Raw genomic sequence first — 19428 nt, 5'->3', positions numbered from 1 at the left:
ATCAAAGGAGCGCACCGCGTGTATGACCCCACTCTCTGCGTTTACGGAAACATAAGCAGACATAGGAGTCCCGCTGACATCAGTATCCTCTAGAATATAGGAAATACGGGCATTTTGATTAGAGTCGGTGTCTTTAGCTCTAACAGTAAATATAGATACACCCGGAGAGTTATTCTCCGCGATATAAGAGTTATACACGCCATGTGGAAACACTGGGGCGTTGTCATTGACGTCGGACACCTTCAGGTGAAAGGTTCTCTTACTTGAGAGAGGAGGCGACCCTGCGTCCGTGGCGACTACAGTGATGTTATATTCTGACACGCTCTCACGGTCTAAAACAGCGCCTGTTAGCAAGGTGTAGTAATTTCTTACATTAGATTTTATATTGAAAGGAATGTTTTGATCCAGGCTGCAGCTAACCTGACAATTTTCACCTGAATCAAGATCTTTCACATGAATAATACCAATGGTTGTACCGAGTGGCGAATCTTCAGAGACCGGACTAGTGAACGACATGACGCTGATTACAGGGACGTTATCGTTGACATCTATTACATCGACAACAACTTTACTGGAGTCAGTCAATCCACCTTGGTCTGTGGCTTCGATACTCACTTCGTATTTCTTGTCTTTTTCATAATCTAACTGTCCCACAAGCGATATAAAGCCAGTGGTCTTGTCAATATCAAACACATTGTCCACATTGTTTTGCATTTTTGAAAGAGAATAATGTATTAAACCATTCAATCCACCGTCTGCATCGCTGGCATTTACCGTTGTAATATAGGTGCCTTTCGGTACATTTTCCATCACAGTAGCCCTGTACACTGACTGGTTAAACACAGGCGCATTATCATTGGCATCTAGGACAGTGATCTCTATATTTACTGAGCCAGATCTCTGCGGATTTCCACCGTCTACAGCGATTAGCTTTAAAGAGAGACGAGGATGCTCCTCTCTGTCTAACGGTTTCTGGAGAACCATTTCTGCATATCTTTTCCCATGTGCATTTGAATGTTGTTTTACAACGAAATGATCATTCGGTGTTAGAATGTAATTTTGTAAAGCATTAGAGCCTACATCCGGGTCATCCGCAGTTGCTAGGGTAAAGCGCGCCCCCACAGAAGCCAATTCACTGATTTTCAATTCTAAATCGTTCTGTTGAAATGTGGGCGCATTATCATTAACGTCTAATATTTCTACAGTGACTAGGTGCAGTTCCATCGGATTCTCTAGAATCATTTCGAAGCTAAAGCTACACGGTGTGACGTCGCCACAAAGCTGCTCTCGGTCTATTCTCTCACTCACGACGAGAATCCCTTTGTCTGTCTTCAGCTCTGTGTACTGAACGCTTTCTCCGGTCACGATACGAGCCCGGCCCACTCGGAGCCGTTTCAAATCTAACCCCAGGTCTTGAGCTACGTTACCGATAAGAGAGCCTTTCTTCATCTCCTCCGGAATGGAATACCGGATTTGTCCACTGATAATATGACTGAAATACAGGAGTAAAACAAGAACTTGCCACCGCAGTCCAAAACACCAACGCCATCTTACGCATTTATGTTGAAGGAATCCATCGGACGCCATAGCCAACAATGAATTGATCCCACAAAAATATTCCTTATACTGTATCGTCAAACGGGAAAGACGAGTGTTAGTCGATGTATAATATTAAATAATCATATTTTAGCCGTCCTCTTGTGGTATCTGTAATCCACCTACACATGTGGAGAGTGAGCTTGTCTCTGTCGCGCCCCCGCCTCGTATGAAGTGCAGATAGTCTCTCCCTCTCCTCTGGTGGAGCGCAGTGACAGGGGAGGGGACTCCACTGACTGACAACACTGGACAGAAATTATTTCACTGATCAACAGCGGCCCTCAGAGTCTAAAACATGAACACTAGATGAAATTTGAATGAAAAAAAAGGTAGAAATATTCCAACACTTTAGAGCACTTCTGTATTCCCATATAGCAAGTAGATGAACACTGTGCAAGGTAAAATCTAATTAAATGCAACGTTCAATCATTATAATACTATGATGACCAGCGAGGCAAACAGCAATAATTTGATACTAAAACATGGCACCTTATCCTCTCAGCCATGGATTTGAACGTACGTAAAAGCATGTCCATGGATCGGCAATCTAAACCATTACCGAACAACACAGCAAAATATTTACGTTGAGAATTATTTGACACATGACAAGCCGTTAACACTGCTTAAGCGACTTCAGTGACTCTATATTGACTTAATCAAAACATAGCAGTTGGAAGAAGAGAGAGCAGTGCGATAGAGCGGAGCAGACCTTTGCTGCTATCATGACAGAAGAGGCGCTGTCCAAACAGAGTGGTACTGAAACGGCCTTGCAGTCCTACTTTATTGCATGTGAAGTACATATGATTAAAAAAAATCATCAGGCATATTATGAAAGTCAAAACTAACCAGAAAATAAGTAGTTGCTAGCACTTATGCGATAACTTCGGAACCACAATTCTAAGAACTCAGATGGAAATGATATTCAATAAAATCCCAACAATACGTAACACTGACGTGCCCATACTGTTGACTAGAGAAATATTAAGTAAATTAACCTTTAAGGCACAAAAGTTAAAATAGTTACAAAGGATATACTGTGAAGATATATTCCAAACCCAATGAGCAATACCATTTAAACTCCAATAGACTCACCTCTAATGGAGAGTCTGCTTCATCCAGGATGTTCTTTTCGTTCTGCATCTGCTGCATCGTCCCTGTAGAACTGGGGTCCATTATCAGTACGTTCTGACTACAGGGTCTGGTGAACTGACAGTCACTCTTTCTGGAGTCAGTCGTCCTGCACACCTCGTAATTGTACACGTGCTGTAGAGTTCCTGTCCCCAAAGTGTCTGCGTAACGCGGTGGATAATACGGAATAACCGGGAGGTTGGAATGATAGAGGATGCGAGACTGTCTCCATCTGTATATTTTCACTGATATAATAACCACTAAACATGTGATGAACAGAAATGAGACTACAGCCAAAGCCAAGACTAAGTAAAAAGTCAGGTTGTCATTGTACTCCTTGTCGTGCGTAAAGTCAGTGAACTCCGAGAGCACTTCAGGGAAGCTGTCCGCCACCGCCACGTTAACATTGACTGTAGCTGAACGAGAGGGCTGCCCGTTGTCCTCCACTACAACAGTGAGCCTTTGTTTCACAGTATCTTTATCATTGACTTGGCGTATAGTTCTTATTTCTCCATTCTGTAAGCCCACTTCAAACAGCGCCCTGTCTGTCGCTTTCTGCAGTTTATACGAGAGCCAGGCATTCTGTCCAGAGTCCACATCAACAGCCACCACTTTAGTAACAAGATAGCCCACATCTGCTGAACGAGGCACCATTTCAGCCACCAGAGAGCTGCTAGTCTGGACTGGGTACAGAACCTGAGGCGCGTTGTCGTTCTGATCTTGGATGAAGATGTTGATACTCACATTGCTACTGAGAGGAGGAGAGCCTCCATCTTGCGCCTTAACCACGAGTCTTAGTTGTTTCATTTGTTCATAATCAAAGGAGCGCACCGCGTGCATGACCCCACTCTCTGCGTTTACGGAAACATAAGCAGACACAGGAGTCCCGCTGACATCAGAATCCTCTAGAATATAGGAAATACGGGCATTTTGATTAGAGTCGGTGTCTTTAGCTCTAACAGTAAATATAGATACACCCGGAGAGTTATTCTCCGCGATATAAGAGTTGTACACGCCATGTGGAAACACTGGGGCGTTGTCGTTGACGTCAGACACTTTCAGGTGAAAGGTTCTCTTACTTGAGAGAGGAGGCGACCCTGCGTCCGTGGCGACTACAGTGATGTTATATTCTGACACGCTCTCACGGTCTAAAACAGCGCCTGTTACCAAGGTGTAGTAATTTCTTACATTGGATTTTATATTGAAAGGAATGTTTTGGTCCAGGCTGCAGCTAACCTGTCCATTTTCACCCGAATCGACATCTTTAACGTTGATAATACCAATAGTTGTACCGGGAGGAGAGTCTTCAGATATTGGACTAGTGAATGACATCACGCTAATGACAGGTGCATTGTCGTTAACGTCAATGACCTCAACAATAACTTTACTCGAATCTGTTAAACCTCCCTGATCTTTAGCTTCAATCCGTAATTCATATTTTTTGTCTTTTTCATAATCTATCAGGCCTGCAACTGACAGTATCCCAGTGTTTTCATTTATATTCAATACATCTGCTACATTTCCCTTCAGGTTAGACAGCGAATACGTTATATAGCCATTAGAACCACTGTCTGCATCAGACGCGTTTACAGTTGTAATATAGGTGTCTTTTGGAGCGTTTTCCATCACAGTAGCCCTGTACACTGACTGGTTAAACACAGGCGCATTATCATTGGCATCTAGGACAGTGATCTCTATATTTACTGAGCCAGATCTCTGTGGATTTCCACCGTCTACAGCGATTAGCTTTAGAGAGAGACGAGGATGCTCCTCTCTGTCTAACGGTTTCTTTAGAATCATTTCAGCGTACTTACTACCGTCTGGATTTGCATGTTGCTTGAGGGCAAAGTTATCATTCGGGGTTAAAACATAATTTTGTAGACTGTGAACTCCTACATCGGGATCTTCTGCATTTTCTAGCACAAAGCGCGCACCGAGGATAGCCGACTCGCTTATTTCCAATTTAACATCCGTTTTCTTAAATATCGGAGGATGATCATTAACATCTAAGACTTCTATAGTTATGTGATGGAGCTCCATCGGATTTTCTAGAATGATTTCGAAGCTAAAGCTACACGGTGTGACGTCGCCACAAAGCTGCTCTCGGTCTATTCTCTCACTCACGACTAGAATCCCTTTGTCTGTCTTCAGCTCTGTGTACTGAATGCTTTCTCCGGTCACGATACGAGCCCTGCCCGCTCGGAGCCGTTTCAAATCTAACCCCAGGTCTTGAGCTACGTTACCGATAAGAGAGCCTTTCTTCATCTCCTCCGGAATGGAATACCGGATTTGTCCACTGACAATGTGATTGAGATGCAGGAGAAAAATCAGTACTTGCCAACGCAGTCCACAACATGAACTCCATTTTACACATTTAGGTTGAAGGAATCCTTCCAATGCCATAGCCAGCAAAGAATAAATCCAATACAAAAATGTATTATACTGTATCCTCAGAAACAAAGAAAAAAATCTAAGACTGATATTCGACCTATTCTTTCAATCCTGGCTATTTTCAGAGTCTCCTTTTGATATCTGTAACATCGATCAGAGCCGAGTGTTTCTCTGTCGAGCCCCACCTCGTATGAAGCGCAGTCTCTCCCTCTCCTCTGCTAGAGCGCAGTGACAGGGGAGTTAACTCCACTGACTGACAACACTGGACAGAAATTATTTCACTGATCAACAGCGGCCCTCAGAGTCCATAACTTGAACACCAGATTATATTTGAATTCCTAAAAAGGTAGAAATATTTCAACAATTTAGAGCACTTCTGTCTTCCCATATAGCAAGTAGATGAACACTGTGCAATGTAAAATCTAAATAAATGCAACGTTCAATCACTATAATACTATGATGACCAGCAAGGCAAACAGAAATAATTTGATACTAAAACATGGCACCTTATCCTCTCAGCCAAAGATTGGAACGTGCGTAAAAGCATGTCCATGGATACTCACTCTAAATCATTATTGAACAACACAGCAACATATTAATGTTGAGAATTTTTGGACATATGACAACCAATTAACACTGCTTGAGCGACTCTTTAGTGACTCTATATGGACTTCATCAAAACACAGCAGTTGGAAGAAAGGGTCCTCTGCTGCTATCACGACAGAAGAGGCGCTGTCCATACAGATTGGTGCTGAAATCATCAGGGATAATATGAAAGCCAAAACTAACCAGAAAACAAGTAATTGCTTCTGCTGTATTCGAAACCACAGTCAGCTGACAATGACAATCAATAAAAAACAAAGCTGACCACAACAATATGTAAAAGCTGTTATGCCCATACTTTTAACTAGACAAATACTGACTATATTAACCTTAAGGCAATATAGATGTAGGATCTTTATTTGAGCCAATTTGCTACAGCAGGATAATAATCCGGCAGAAACAGGACATTTGAACTATTGTGTGGATTATGATTAATAAAACATGTTTTGGGGTTGATACACTTAAAAAAAAAGAAGTAAATTACAAACTTTAAAAGATTTTTTAAACCTCAAATACACTACAAGAAAGTTGTCCTGCAACAGTGTGATCAGATCAAATGAAGATTCTACATCTGCAGCTAAAATTGTTACAAAGGACATGATGTAACGATGTATTCCAACCGAATGAGCAACACCATTTAAACTCCACAGACTCACCTCCAGTGGGGAGTCTGGTTCATCCAGGATGTTCTTTTCGTTCTGCATCCGCTGCATCGTCCCTGTAGAACTGGGGTCCATTATCAGTACGTTCTGACTACAGGGTCTGGCGAACTGACAGTCACTCTTTCTGGAGTCAGTCGTCCTGCACACCTCGTAATTGTACACGTGCTGTAGAGTTCCTGTCCCCAAAGTGTCTGCGTAACGCGGTGGATAATACGGAATAACCGGGAGGTTGGAATGATAGAGGATGCGAGACTGTCTCCATCTGTATATTTTCACTGATATAATAACCACTAAACATGTGATGAACAGAAATGAGACTACAGCCAAAGCCAAGACTAAGTAAAAAGTCAGGTTGTCGTTGTACTCCTTGTCGTGCGTAAAGTCAGTGAACTCCGAGAGCACTTCAGGGAAGCTGTCCGCCACCGCCACGTTAACATTGACTGTAGCTGAACGAGAGGGCTGCCCGTTGTCCTCCACTACAACAGTGAGCCTTTGTTTCACAGCATCTTTATCATTGACTTGGCGTATGGTTCTTATTTCTCCATTCTGTAAGCCCACTTCAAACAGCGCCCTGTCTGTCGCTTTCTGCAGTTTATACGAGAGCCAGGCATTCTGTCCAGAGTCCACATCAACAGCCACCACTTTAGTAACAAGATAGCCCACATCTGCTGAACGAGGTACCATTTCAGCCACCAGAGAGCTGCTAGTCTGGACTGGATACAGAACCTGAGGCGCGTTGTCGTTCTGGTCCTGGATGAAGATATTGACACTCACATTGCTACTGAGTGGAGGAGAGCCTCCATCTTGCGCCTTAACCACGAGTCTTAGTTGTTTCATTTGTTCATAATCAAAGGAGCGCACCGCGTGTATGACCCCACTCTCTGCGTTTACGGAAACATAAGCAGACATAGGAGTCCCGCTGACATCAGAATCCTCTAGAATATAGGAAATACGGGCATTTTGATTAGAGTCGGTGTCTTTAGCTCTAACAGTAAATATAGAGACGCCTGGAGAGTTATTCTCCGGGATATAAGAGTTGTACACGCCATGTGGAAACACTGGGGCGTTGTCATTGACGTCAGACACTTTCAGGTGAAAGGTTCTCTTACTTGAGAGAGGAGGCGACCCTGCGTCCGTGGCGACTACAGTGATGTTATATTCTGACACGCTCTCACGGTCTAAAACAGCGCCTGTTAGCAAGGTGTAGTAATTTCTTACATTGGATTTTATATTGAAAGGAATGTGTTGGTCTATGCTACAGCTCACCTGTCCGTTTTCACCCGAGTCAAGGTCTTTAACATTGATAATTCCAATGGTTGTACCGTGAGGTGAATCTTCAGAGATTGGACTAGTGAATGACATGACACTTATTACAGGCTCATTGTCGTTTACATCAATTACCTCAACAATTACTTTGCTCGAATCAGTCAAGCCACCTTGGTCTGTGGCATCTATTCGAATTTCGTATTTCTTATATTTTTCATAATCTATTTCCCCTAACACGGAAATTACACCAGTGTTTGCATCAATAGTGAAGGTTTCGGAAACTGTGCCTTTTAAATTAGAAAACATGTACGATATATAGCCATTGGAACCACTGTCTGCATCACTGGCGTTCACGGTGGTGATATAGGTGCTTTTCAGTGCGTTTTCCATCACAGTAGCCCTGTACACTGACTGGTTAAACACAGGCGCATTGTCATTGACATCTAGGACAGTGATCTCTATATTTACTGAGCCAGATCTCTGTGGATTTCCACCGTCTACAGCGATTAGCTTTAAAGAGAGACGAGGATGCTCCTCTCTGTCTAACGGTTTCTGGAGAACCATCTCGGCGTATTTACTACCGTCAGGATTTGTATGTTGTTTTAGGACAAAATTATCATTCGGTGTTAGAATGTAATTTTGTAATGCGTTAAGGCCTACATCCGGGTCATCTGCAGTTGCTAAGACAAAGCGCGCCCCTGCAGAAGCAGATTCGCTGATTTTCAATTGTATAACGTTCTGTTGAAACGCGGGAGCATTATCATTAACGTCTAATATTTCTACAGTGACGAGGTGCAGTTCCATCGGATTCTCTAGAATCATTTCGAAGCTAAAGCTACACGGTGTGACGTCGCCACAAAGCTGCTCTCGGTCTATTCTCTCACTCACGACTAGAATCCCTTTGTCTGTCTTCAGCTCTGTGTACTGAATGCTTTCTCCCGTCACGATACGAGCCCTGCCCGCTCGGAGCCGTTTCAAATCTAACCCCAGGTCTTGAGCTACGTTACCGATAAGAGCGCCTTTCTTCATCTCCTCCGGAATGGAATACCGGATTTGGGAACTCACAGTATGACTGAGATACAGAAGAGAAACCAGTACTTGCCATCGCAGTCCACAACACATACGCCATCTTATGCATTTAGGTTGAAGGAATCTTTCAAATTCCATAGCCAACAAAACAAATCCAACACGAAAATTCCTTGTACTGTATCCGTAAATGGGGAGCAAAGAGAAGGGTAGAATTCGACGTATTATCTTAATCCAGTCTATTTGAACCGTCCTCGTACTTGTAATCTACATGTATGAACCAGAACGAGTGTCTCTCTGTCGCACCGACTAGTGTGAAGCGCAGTCTCTCCAGCTCCTTTCGGTAGAGCGCAGTGATATGGGAGGGGACTCCACTGACTGACAACACCGGACAGAAATTATTTCACTGACCAACAGCGGCCCTCACAGTCCAAAACATGAACACCAGATGATATGTAAAAATATAGAACTGTACAGAAATGATTCAACACTTTCCAGCACTATTTTATTTTCAAAATGTCACAAATAAAAACACTGTGGTATGTGCAATCGAAATAAATGCACAGTTCAATTACTAAAATACTATGACCAGAAGGGAAGTAATAGCCTCATCATTTAATAGTTAAACACGCGAGCCCATCTTCTCAGCCCAGATTGGATCGTGCGTAAACATGCCAATGAAACAGCGGTCCAAACCATCAAATACAGCAAAACACTTGTTTTAAAAGTGATATTGTTTGTTATATGACTAACTGTAAACATGGGTAAAATGTATAGTGACTCTTGATCCATATAAGGAAGTTGGAACCAGGCTCAGCATAGAGAGTGAGATAGAGGAGAGCATACTGTTGCGCACTACAAGTGGCGCGGTACACACGGAGGGGTGCTGCCATAGTCTTACAGCGAAACAGCCTTACTTACTATTGTGGCGCTTAGCATTCATGATCACTTTGAAATTATTTCCCACCAACTCAACAGGCATATACGGCCAAAAGAAAGCCCATAAAGAATGCGTAGTAGCTGAATTAGCCCAGAAAGTAAGTCACAGAGGGAGCAAACAGAACAAATCCACACCGGAGCACAAATGAAAATGAATAGATACAGAGGACAGATTGCAGAGATTAACTCCAACAAAATGAGCTACATCACCTTAACTCCAATTAACTCACCTCTAATGGGGAGTCTGGTTCATCCAGTATGTTCTTTTCGTTCTGAATCCGCTGCATCGTCCCTGTAGAACTGGGGTCCATTATCAGTACGTTCTGACTACAGGGTCTGGTGAACTGACAGTCACTCTTTCTGGAGTCAGTCGTCCTGCACACCTCGTAATTGTACACGTGCTGTAGAGTTCCTGTCCCCAACGTGTCTGCGTAACGCGGTGGATAATACGGAATAACCGGGAGGTTGGAATGATAGAGGATGCGAGACTGTCTCCATCTGTATATTTTCACTGATATAATAACCACTAAACATGTGATGAACAGAAATGAGACTACAGCCAAAGCCAAGACTAAGTAAAAAGTCAGGTTGTCATTGTACTCCTTGTCGTGCGTAAAGTCAGTGAACTCCGAGAGCACTTCAGGGAAGCTGTCCGCCACCGCCACGTTAACATTGACTGTAGCTGAACGAGAGGGCTGCCCGTTGTCCTCCACTACAACAGTGAGCCTTTGTTTCACAGCATCTTTATCATTGACTTGGCGTATAGTTGTTATTTCTCCATTCTGTAAGCCCACTTCAAACAGCGCCCTGTCTGTCGCTTTCTGCAGTTTATACGAGAGCCAGGCATTCTGTCCAGAGTCCACATCAACAGCCACCACTTTAGTAACAAGATAGCCCACATCTGCTGAACGAGGCACCATTTCAGCCACCAGAGAGCTGCTAGTCTGGACTGGGTACAGAACCTGAGGCGCGTTGTCGTTCTGGTCCTGGATCATTATTTTCACAGTCACATTGCTACTGAGAGGAGGGGAGCCTCCATCCTGCGCCTTAACCACGAGTTTAAGCTGTTTAATTTGTTCATAATCAAAGGAGCGCACCGCATGTAAAACTCCTGTTTCAGAGTTAATTGATATATAAGTAGAGACTGGAGTTCCACTGATCTGCGTGTCCTCCAACAGGTACGATATTCTCGCGTTCTGATTCCAATCAGAGTCCCGCGCGCTAACAGTAAATATGGACATTCCAGGAGAGTTATTCTCTGTGACGTAAGCAGAGTAGGGTCCTTTATCGAACAATGGAGCATTATCATTTACATCAGAGATTTTAAGGTGTATTGTCCTGGCGCTGGAGAGAGGAGGTGAACCCGAGTCTGTCGCTGTTATGGTTATATTATATTCTGGCGTGGTCTCTCGGTCGAAAGCTGAATCTGTGATTACAGTATAATAGTTAGTCAATGAGGATTTGATCTTAAATGGGAGGTTGTTGTCTATTGAACACGTAATGTGACCATTTCTCTCCGAGTCAGCGTCTTTCACATTGATTATCGCTATAGTTGTTCCCAGCGGGGCATCTTCAGAAACAGGGCTGGAGAAAGACATGACGTTTATAACGGGAGAATTATCGTTGACGTCAACAATCTCGATTAAAACTTTACTGGAGTCGGTTAAACCTCCCTGGTCCATCGCCTCAATCATCATTTCATATTTCTTGTCTTTTTCATAATCTATTTTCCCTACAAGTGTCATTGTGCCAGTTGTCTCATCCATGTGAAATATGTCTGATTGGTGCTCTTTCAAGTTGGAAAAATAATACGTAATGAGCCCGTTAGAGCCACTGTCTGCGTCACTGGCATTCACTGTTGTAATATAGGTGTCTTTTGGAGCGTTTTCCATCACAGCAGCCCTGTACACTGACTGGTTAAACACAGGCGCATTGTCATTGGCATCTAGGACAGTGATCTCTATATTTACTGAGCCAGATCTCTGTGGATTTCCACCGTCTACAGCGATTAGCTTTAGAGAGAGACGAGGATGCTCCTCTCTGTCTAACGGTTTCTGAAGAATCATTTCAGCGTATTTACTACCGTCTGGATTTGCATGTTGTTTCAAAACGAAATTATCATTCGGCGTTAAAATATATTTCTGCAGACCATTGTTACCTACATCTGCGTCCTCGGCACTGGCCAACATAAAACGCGACCCGAGTATAACCGATTCACTTATCTCAAATTTGATTTCATTCTTTCGAAAAATAGGTGCATTATCATTAATATCAAGGATTTCAACAGTTACACGGTGGAGCTCCATCGGATTCTCTAGAATCATTTCGAAGCTAAAGCTACACGGTGTGACGCCGCCACAAAGCTGCTCTCGGTCTATTCTCTCACTCACGACTAGAATCCCTTTGTCCGTCTTCAGCTCCGTGTACTGAATGCTTTCTCCGGTCACGATACGAGCCCGGCCCGCTCGGAGCCGTTTCAAATCTAACCCCAGGTCTTGAGCTACGTTACCGATAAGAGAGCCTTTCTTCATCTCCTCCGGAATGGAATACCGGATTTGACCACTGACAATATGACTGAAATGCAGGAGGAAAAAAAGTACTTGCCATCGCAGTCCACAGCACAAACTCCATTTTGCGCATCTAGGTTGGAGGAATCCTTCAGATACCATAGTCAACAAAGATAAATCCAACACGACTATTCCTTATAGCCTACTGTATCCTCAAACGGTGAGAAAGGAGATTTCTGACAGTGGAAGTGTTATTTTAATCCAGGCTATTTCTTAGCGTATCTGTTTGAGCGAGTGATTCTCTGTAGTGCCCCGCCTCGTATGGAGCGCAGTCTCTCTTTCTACTCTGGAGCGCAGTGATAGGAGAGGCGGGGACGGGACTCTACTGACTGACTACATTGGACAGAAATTATTTCACTGATCAACAGCGGCACTCAGAGTCAAAAACATGAACACCAGATATGTGGACATATACAACTGGGTTGAAATGTTTCAAAATTGTACAGCACTGTACTGCTATCTATAATAATAAATAAAAAACGACACGTACAACTACTAAAATAACGATGACCATCAGGGTGAACGGTAATCATTTGATTGTAAAACATGCCACCATATCATCTAAACCTTAGTTTAGATCGTGGGTAAAAATGTTCCATGGATAGGGCGCACAAAACCATTACTGAACAGTACGGCAACATGCATACAGTATGTCGCACTGGTTGAGAGCATTTTGCTTTGTACAGAACTAGCTATAACAACGGCTACAGTGGCTCTATGGTGACTATTGAGCAAAAGACAGTAGTTTGAACGAGAGACAGTATACGCTGCCTGAGAGCGGAGCAGACCTCTGCTGCTCATGACAGAAGCAGCGCTGTCAGAACACAGTGGTGCTGAAATGCTCTTAAAGCGCAGGAGTGTTCAAATTACACCATCGAACTTAGAATTGTAAATTCAAAATCATAACAAACAAAAAAATCAGCAGGCATAGTACAAAATCCGAAGCTAATCAGAAATGATTTAGCCCAACACTGTACACTGTTGAATAGACATACAGAATAAATTAACATAAAGGCACCAGAACGAAATAGTTGACATTTTCACAAAAGGCAATGTAGATAGAGATATATTCCAAGCCAATGTGCAATACAATTTAAACTCCAATAGACTCACCTCTAATGGAGAGTCTGGTTCATCCAGGATGTTCTGTTCGTTCTGCATCCGCTGCATCGTCCCTGTAGAACTGGGGTCCATTATCAGTACGTTCTGACTACAGGGTCTGGCGAACTGACAGTCACTCTTTCTGGAGTCAGTCGTCCTGCACACCTCGTAATTGTACACGTGCTGTAGAGTTCCTGTCCCCAAAGTGTCTGCGTAACGCGGTGGATAATACGGAATAACCGGGAGGTTGGAATGATAGAGGATGCGAGACTGTCTCCATCTGTATATTTTCACTGATATAATAACCACTAAACACGTGATGAACAGAAATGAGACTACAGCCAAAGCCAAGACTAAGTAAAGAGTCAGGTTGTCATTGTACTCCTTGTCGTGCGTAAAGTCAGTGAACTCCGAGAGCACTTCAGGGAAGCTGTCCGCCACCGCCACGTTAACATTGACTGTAGCTGAACGAGAGGGCTGCCCGTTGTCCTCCACTACAACAGTGAGCCTTTGTTTCACAGCATCTTTATCATTGACTTGGCGTATGGTTCTTATTTCTCCATTCTGTAAGCCCACTTCAAACAGCGCTCTGTCTGTCGCTTTCTGCAGTTTATACGAGAGCCAGGCATTCTGTCCAGAGTCCACATCAACAGCCACCACTTTAGTAACAAGATAGCCCACATCTGCTGAACGAGGTACCATTTCAGCCACCAGAGAGCTGCTAGTCTGGACTGGATACAGAACCTGAGGCGCGTTGTCGTTCTGGTCCTGGATCATTATTTTCACAGTCACATTGCTACTGAGAGGAGGAGAGCCTCCATCCTGCGCCTTAACCACGAGTTTAAGCTGTTTTATTTGTTCATAATCAAAGGAGCGCACCGCATGTAAAACTCCTGTTTCAGAGTTAATTGATATATAAGTAGAGACTGGAGTTCCACTGATCTGCGTGTCCTCCAACAGGTACGATATTCTCGCGTTCTGATTCCAGTCAGAGTCCCGCGCGCTGACAGTAAATATGGACATTCCAGGAGAGTTATTCTCTGTGACGAAAGCAGAGTAGGGACCTTCATCGAACAATGGAGCATTGTCATTTACATCAGAGATTTTAAGGTGTAAAGTCCTGGTGCTAGAGAGAGGAGGCGAACCAGAATCTGTAGCTGTTATGGTTATGTTGTATTCTGGTGTTGTTTCTCTGTCAAAACCTATATCTGAGATCAAATTGTAATAACTAGTTAAGGATGATTTTATCTTGAACGGGAGGTTAGTATCTGTAGTGCATGTAATCTGTCCGTTTTTCTCTGAATCAGAGTCTTTGACGTTAATAACGGCTACCGTAGTTCCAGGAGGAGCATCTTCAGACACAGGGCTGGAGAAAGACATGACGTTTATAACTGGTGCGTTGTCATTAACATCAATAACTTCAATGACAACTTTACTAGAGTCTGTTAAACCTCCCTGGTCTTTAGCTTCAACTCTAACCTCGTATTTCTTATCTTTCTCATAATCGACCTGTCCCGAAACAGATATGATTCCTGTTTTCTCGTCTATTATGAAAATATCAGCAATGCTCCCCTTCAACTTCGAAAAGCTATATGTGATTTGTCCATTTGTGCCTCTGTCTGCATCACTGGCGTTCACGGTGGTAATATAGGTGTCTTTTGGAGCGTTTTCCATCACAGTAGCCCTGTACACTGACTGGTTAAACACAGGCGCATTGTCATTTACATCTAGGACAGTGATCTCTATATTTACTGAGCCAGATCTCTGTGGATTTCCACCGTCTACAGCGATTAGCTTTAAAGAGAGACGAGGATGCTCCTCTCTGTCTAACGGTTTCTGGAGGACCATCTCTGCATATTTACTACCGTCTGGATTCGCATGCTGTTTTAGAATGAAATTATCATTGTGAGTTAAAACATAATTCTGTAGGGCGTTGAGTCCGACATCAGGGTCCTCTGCACTTTCCAACAGAAATCGCGACCCAACCGTAGCCGATTCGCTGATTTCAAAATGTATATATTTATTTGGAAAAGCAGGAGCATGATCATTTACATCTAATATTTCTACAGTAATACGATGCAGCTCAATCGGATTTTCTAGAATCATTTCGAAGCTGAAGCTACACGGTGTGACGTCGCCACATAGCTGCTCTCGGTCTATTCTCTCGCTCACGACTAGAATCCCTTTGTCTGTCTTAAGCTCGGTGTACTGAATGCTTTCTCCCGTCACGATACGAGCCCTGCCCGCTCGGAGCCGTTTCAAATCTAACCCCAGGTCTTGAGCTACGTTACCGATAAGAGAACCTTTCTTCATCTCCTCCGGAATGGAATACCGGATTTGTCCACTGACAACATGACTAAAATACAGGACAAAAATCAGTACTTGCCACCGTAGTCCACACAAACGCCATTTTAGGCATTTAGGTTGAAGAAATCCTTCAAATGCCATCGCTAACAAATAATAAATCCAACACGAATATTCCTTATACTGGATCCAGAGAAACGGTGAGGAAATAAGTAGATGTTTCGCTTTAACCTAGCCTCTTTTCACTATATCTTTCTTATATGTTAATCAGAGCGAGTGTGTCTGTGTCGCGCCCCGCCTCGTATGAAGCGAAGAGAGTTTCTCCCTCTCCTCTGCTAGAGCGCAGTGATATGGGAGGGGTCTCCACTGACTGACAACACTGGACAGAAATTATTTCACTGATCAACAGCGGCCCTCAGAGTCTCAAACATGAACACCGCATGACACTTGAACATGTAAAACTGTTCAGAAATGATTAAACACGTACAGTATATTTTCACTACAAAAATAACGTATGTAAATCATACTGTCTTAACACTTCACTTTCTGCAATCGAAATAAATACATGTTTCATCTCTACAATTATATGCAAAAAAATAAAAATACCGAATATTTTATAGCCTACCAAAAAATTCCAACACCCCATCAACTTCAGAATGGATCGTGCGAAAAAGAGGATTCCACAACCGTCCAAACTACGACACAACACTACAAACCAAAACTAATAGGGCCTATGTTGAAAGTAATATGATTCGTAAATGCTAAACTCTATAGCGACATTTGTCCAATAGACTGATGTAAGAACCAGGAATAATACACTGCGTGAGAGAGCGAAGCAGCCCCCTTCTGCAATAAAGACAGGAGGGTCGCTGTCCTCACAGGGGGGTTCTGAAACTGCATTACAGCGCTACAGAATGACCAATATATCACAAGCACATCTGCTCAGTTCGAAATACATTTCAACAAGCTCAGCAGACATACAACTCAGCAGACATACAACACGAGCCAAAACCTTTTCGTAGGTATATAAATAAATACATTATCCTTGAAATTAACACTGTAATATTGCGAAGAGAGAGCAACCCAACCTCTGAGATACAGACAAAGTGTCAGGCACCAGATGAAAATAGTTGCAAATAGAAAATAAATTATATTTTTAAGATGTACTCAACAAAAAAAAGGTACTTTGTTAAACTCCAATAAACTCACCTCTAGTGGAGAGTCTGGTTCATCCAGAATGTTCTGTTCACTCTGCATCCGCTGCATCGTCCCTGTAGAACTGGAGTCCATTATCAGTACGTTCTGACTACAGGGTCTGGCGAACTGACAGTCACTCTTTCTGGAGTCAGTCGTCCTGCACACCTCGTAATTGTACACGTGCTGTAGAGTTCCTGTCCCCAAAGTGTCTGCGTAACGCGGTGGATAATACGGAATAACCGGGAGGTTGGAATGATAGAGGATGCGAGACTGTCTCCATCTGTATATTTTCACTGATATAATAACCACTAAACATGTGATGAACAGAAATGAGACTACAGCCAAAGCCAAGACTAAGTAAAGAGTCAGGTTGTCATTGTACTCCTTGTCGTGCGTAAAGTCAGTGAACTCCGAGAGCACTTCAGGGAAGCTGTCCGCCACCGCCACGTTAACATTGACTGTAGCTGAACGAGAGGGCTGCCCGTTGTCCTCCACTACAACAGTGAGCCTTTGTTTCACAGCATCTTTATCAGTGACTTGGCGTATAGTTCTTATTTCTCCATTCTGTAATCCCACTTCAAACAGCGCCCTGTCTGTCGCTTTCTGCAGTTTATAGGAGAGCCAGGCATTCTGTCCAGAGTCCACATCAACAGCCACCACTTTAGTAACAAGATAGCCCACATCTGCTGAACGAGGCACCATTTCAGCCACCAGAGAGCTGCTAGTCTGGACTGGGTACAGAACCTGAGGCGCGTTGTCGTTCTGGTCCTGGATCATTATTTTCACAGTCACATTGCTACTGAGAGGAGGAGAGCCTCCATCTTGCGCCTTAACCACGAGTTTAAGCTGTTTTATTTGTTCATAATCAAAGGAGCGCACCGCATGTAAAACTCCTGTTTCAGAGTTAATTGATATATAAGTAGAGACTGGAGTTCCACTGATCTGCGTGTCCTCCAACAGGTACGATATTCTCGCGTTCTGATTCCAATCAGAGTCCCGCGCGCTGACAGTAAATATGGACATTCCAGGAGAGTTATTCTCTGTGACGTAAGCAGAGTAGGGACCTTTATCGAACAATGGAGCATTATCATTTACATCAGATATTCTAAGGTGTAAAGTCCTGGCGCTGGAGAGAGGAGGCGAACCAGAATCTGTCGCTGTTATGGTTATGTTGTATTCTGGTGTTGTTTCTCTGTCAAAAGCTACATCTGAGATCAACGTATAATAACTGCTTAGCGACGATTTTATCTTGAACGAGTTAGTATCTACAGAGCATGTAATCTGTCCGTTCCTCTCTGAATCAGCATCTTTAACGTTTACAACGGCAATCGTAGTTCCAGGAGCAGCATCTTCAGACACAGGGCTAGTGAAAGACATGACGTTTATAACTGGGGCATTGTCATTTATGTCAACTATTTCTATGACAACTTTACCGAGGTCTGTCAAGCCACCTTGGTCTTTGGCCTCAACTCTAATTTCATATTTGTTATCTTTTTCAAAATCGATTTGTCCAACAACAGATATCTTGCCAGTTGTCTCATCAATGTCAAATATATCTGCCAAGTTTTCTTTCAAATTCGAAAAATAATACATCACTATACCATTGGAACCACTGTCTGCATCGCTGGCGTTCACGGTGGTGATATAGGTGTCTTTTGGAGCGTTTTCCATCACAGTAGCCCTGTACACTGACTGGTTAAACACAGGCGCATTGTCATTGGCATCGAGGACAGTGATCTCTATATTTACTGAGCCAGATCTCTGCGGATTTCCACCGTCAACAGCGATTAGCTTTAGAGAGAGACGAGGATTCTCTTCTCTATCCAAAGGCTTTTGTAAAATCATTTCTGCAAATTTACTACCGTCAGGATTCGAATGTTGTTTCAGAACGAAATTGTCATTTTGAGTTAAAACATACTCCTGTAGACCATTAACTCCCACATCGGGATCCTTTGCACTCTCCAGCACAAAACGAGAGCCAAGAGTAGCAGATTCGCTGATTTCAAATTTGATATGATTATTCTTAAAAACAGGTGAATGGTCATTTACATCCACAATTTCAACTGTAAAACGATGTAATTCGATGGGATTTTCTAAAATAATTTCAAAGCTGAAGCTACACGGTGTGACGCCGCCACAAAGCTGCTCTCGGTCTATTCTCTCACTCACGACTAGAATCCCTTTGTCTGTCTTCAGCTCTGTGTACTGAACGCTTTCTCCGGTCACGATACGAGCCCGGCCCGCTCGGAGCCGTTTCAAATCTAACCCCAGGTCTTGAGCTACGTTACCGATAAGAGAGCCTTTCTTCATCTCCTCCGGAATGGAATACCGGATTTGTCCACTGACAATATGACTGAAATACAGGAGAAAAATGAGTACCTGCCACCGTCGTCCACACAAACGCCATGTTTTAGTTTGAAGAAGTCCTTTAAATTCCATAGCCAACAAATAATACAATCCACAAGAATATTCCGTAAAGGGTATCCTCAGAAACAGTGAGCAAATACTAGTTGACGCTTCGATTCAATCTAGCCTATTTTCACTGTCCTTTTCTGATCTATGTTAATGGCTCAGAGCGAAAGTCTTTCTGTCGAGCCCCACCTCGTATGAAGCGCAGTCTCTCCCTTTCCTCTGCTAAAGCGCAGTGA

The 19428-nt window shown here is 43.2% G+C and overlaps 1 protein-coding gene across 8 annotated transcripts in view; it reads right to left on the bottom strand.

Annotated features, from left to right (window-relative positions):
* LOC115173703 (protocadherin gamma-C5) overlaps positions 1 to 19428 on the bottom strand; it is a 182767-nt gene that overhangs the window by 104740 nt on the left and 58599 nt on the right. The window contains exon 1 of one of the 8 annotated variants that reach the window (XM_029732114.1): positions 16793 to 19417. The exons of 3 other annotated variants lie outside the window; for them this stretch is intronic. In XM_029732114.1, the coding sequence (XP_029587974.1) occupies positions 16793 to 19219 (2427 nt within the window). In that variant the 5' untranslated portion in view covers positions 19220 to 19417. Of the gene's footprint in view, positions 1 to 2688; positions 5437 to 6374; positions 9060 to 9841; positions 12466 to 13291; positions 15838 to 16792; positions 19418 to 19428 lie in introns of those variants that run through there. 4 more of the 8 variants (XM_029732098.1, XM_029732074.1, XM_029732082.1 and 1 more) reach the window with 4 other exon arrangements.

This window comes from Salmo trutta, chromosome 3 (genome assembly GCF_901001165.1).
Source record: "Salmo trutta chromosome 3, fSalTru1.1, whole genome shotgun sequence".
NCBI lineage: Eukaryota > Metazoa > Chordata > Actinopteri > Salmoniformes > Salmonidae > Salmo > Salmo trutta.
Note: the sequence above shows the minus strand (reverse complement) of the source record. Positions and strands in the feature narration are given on the sequence as shown.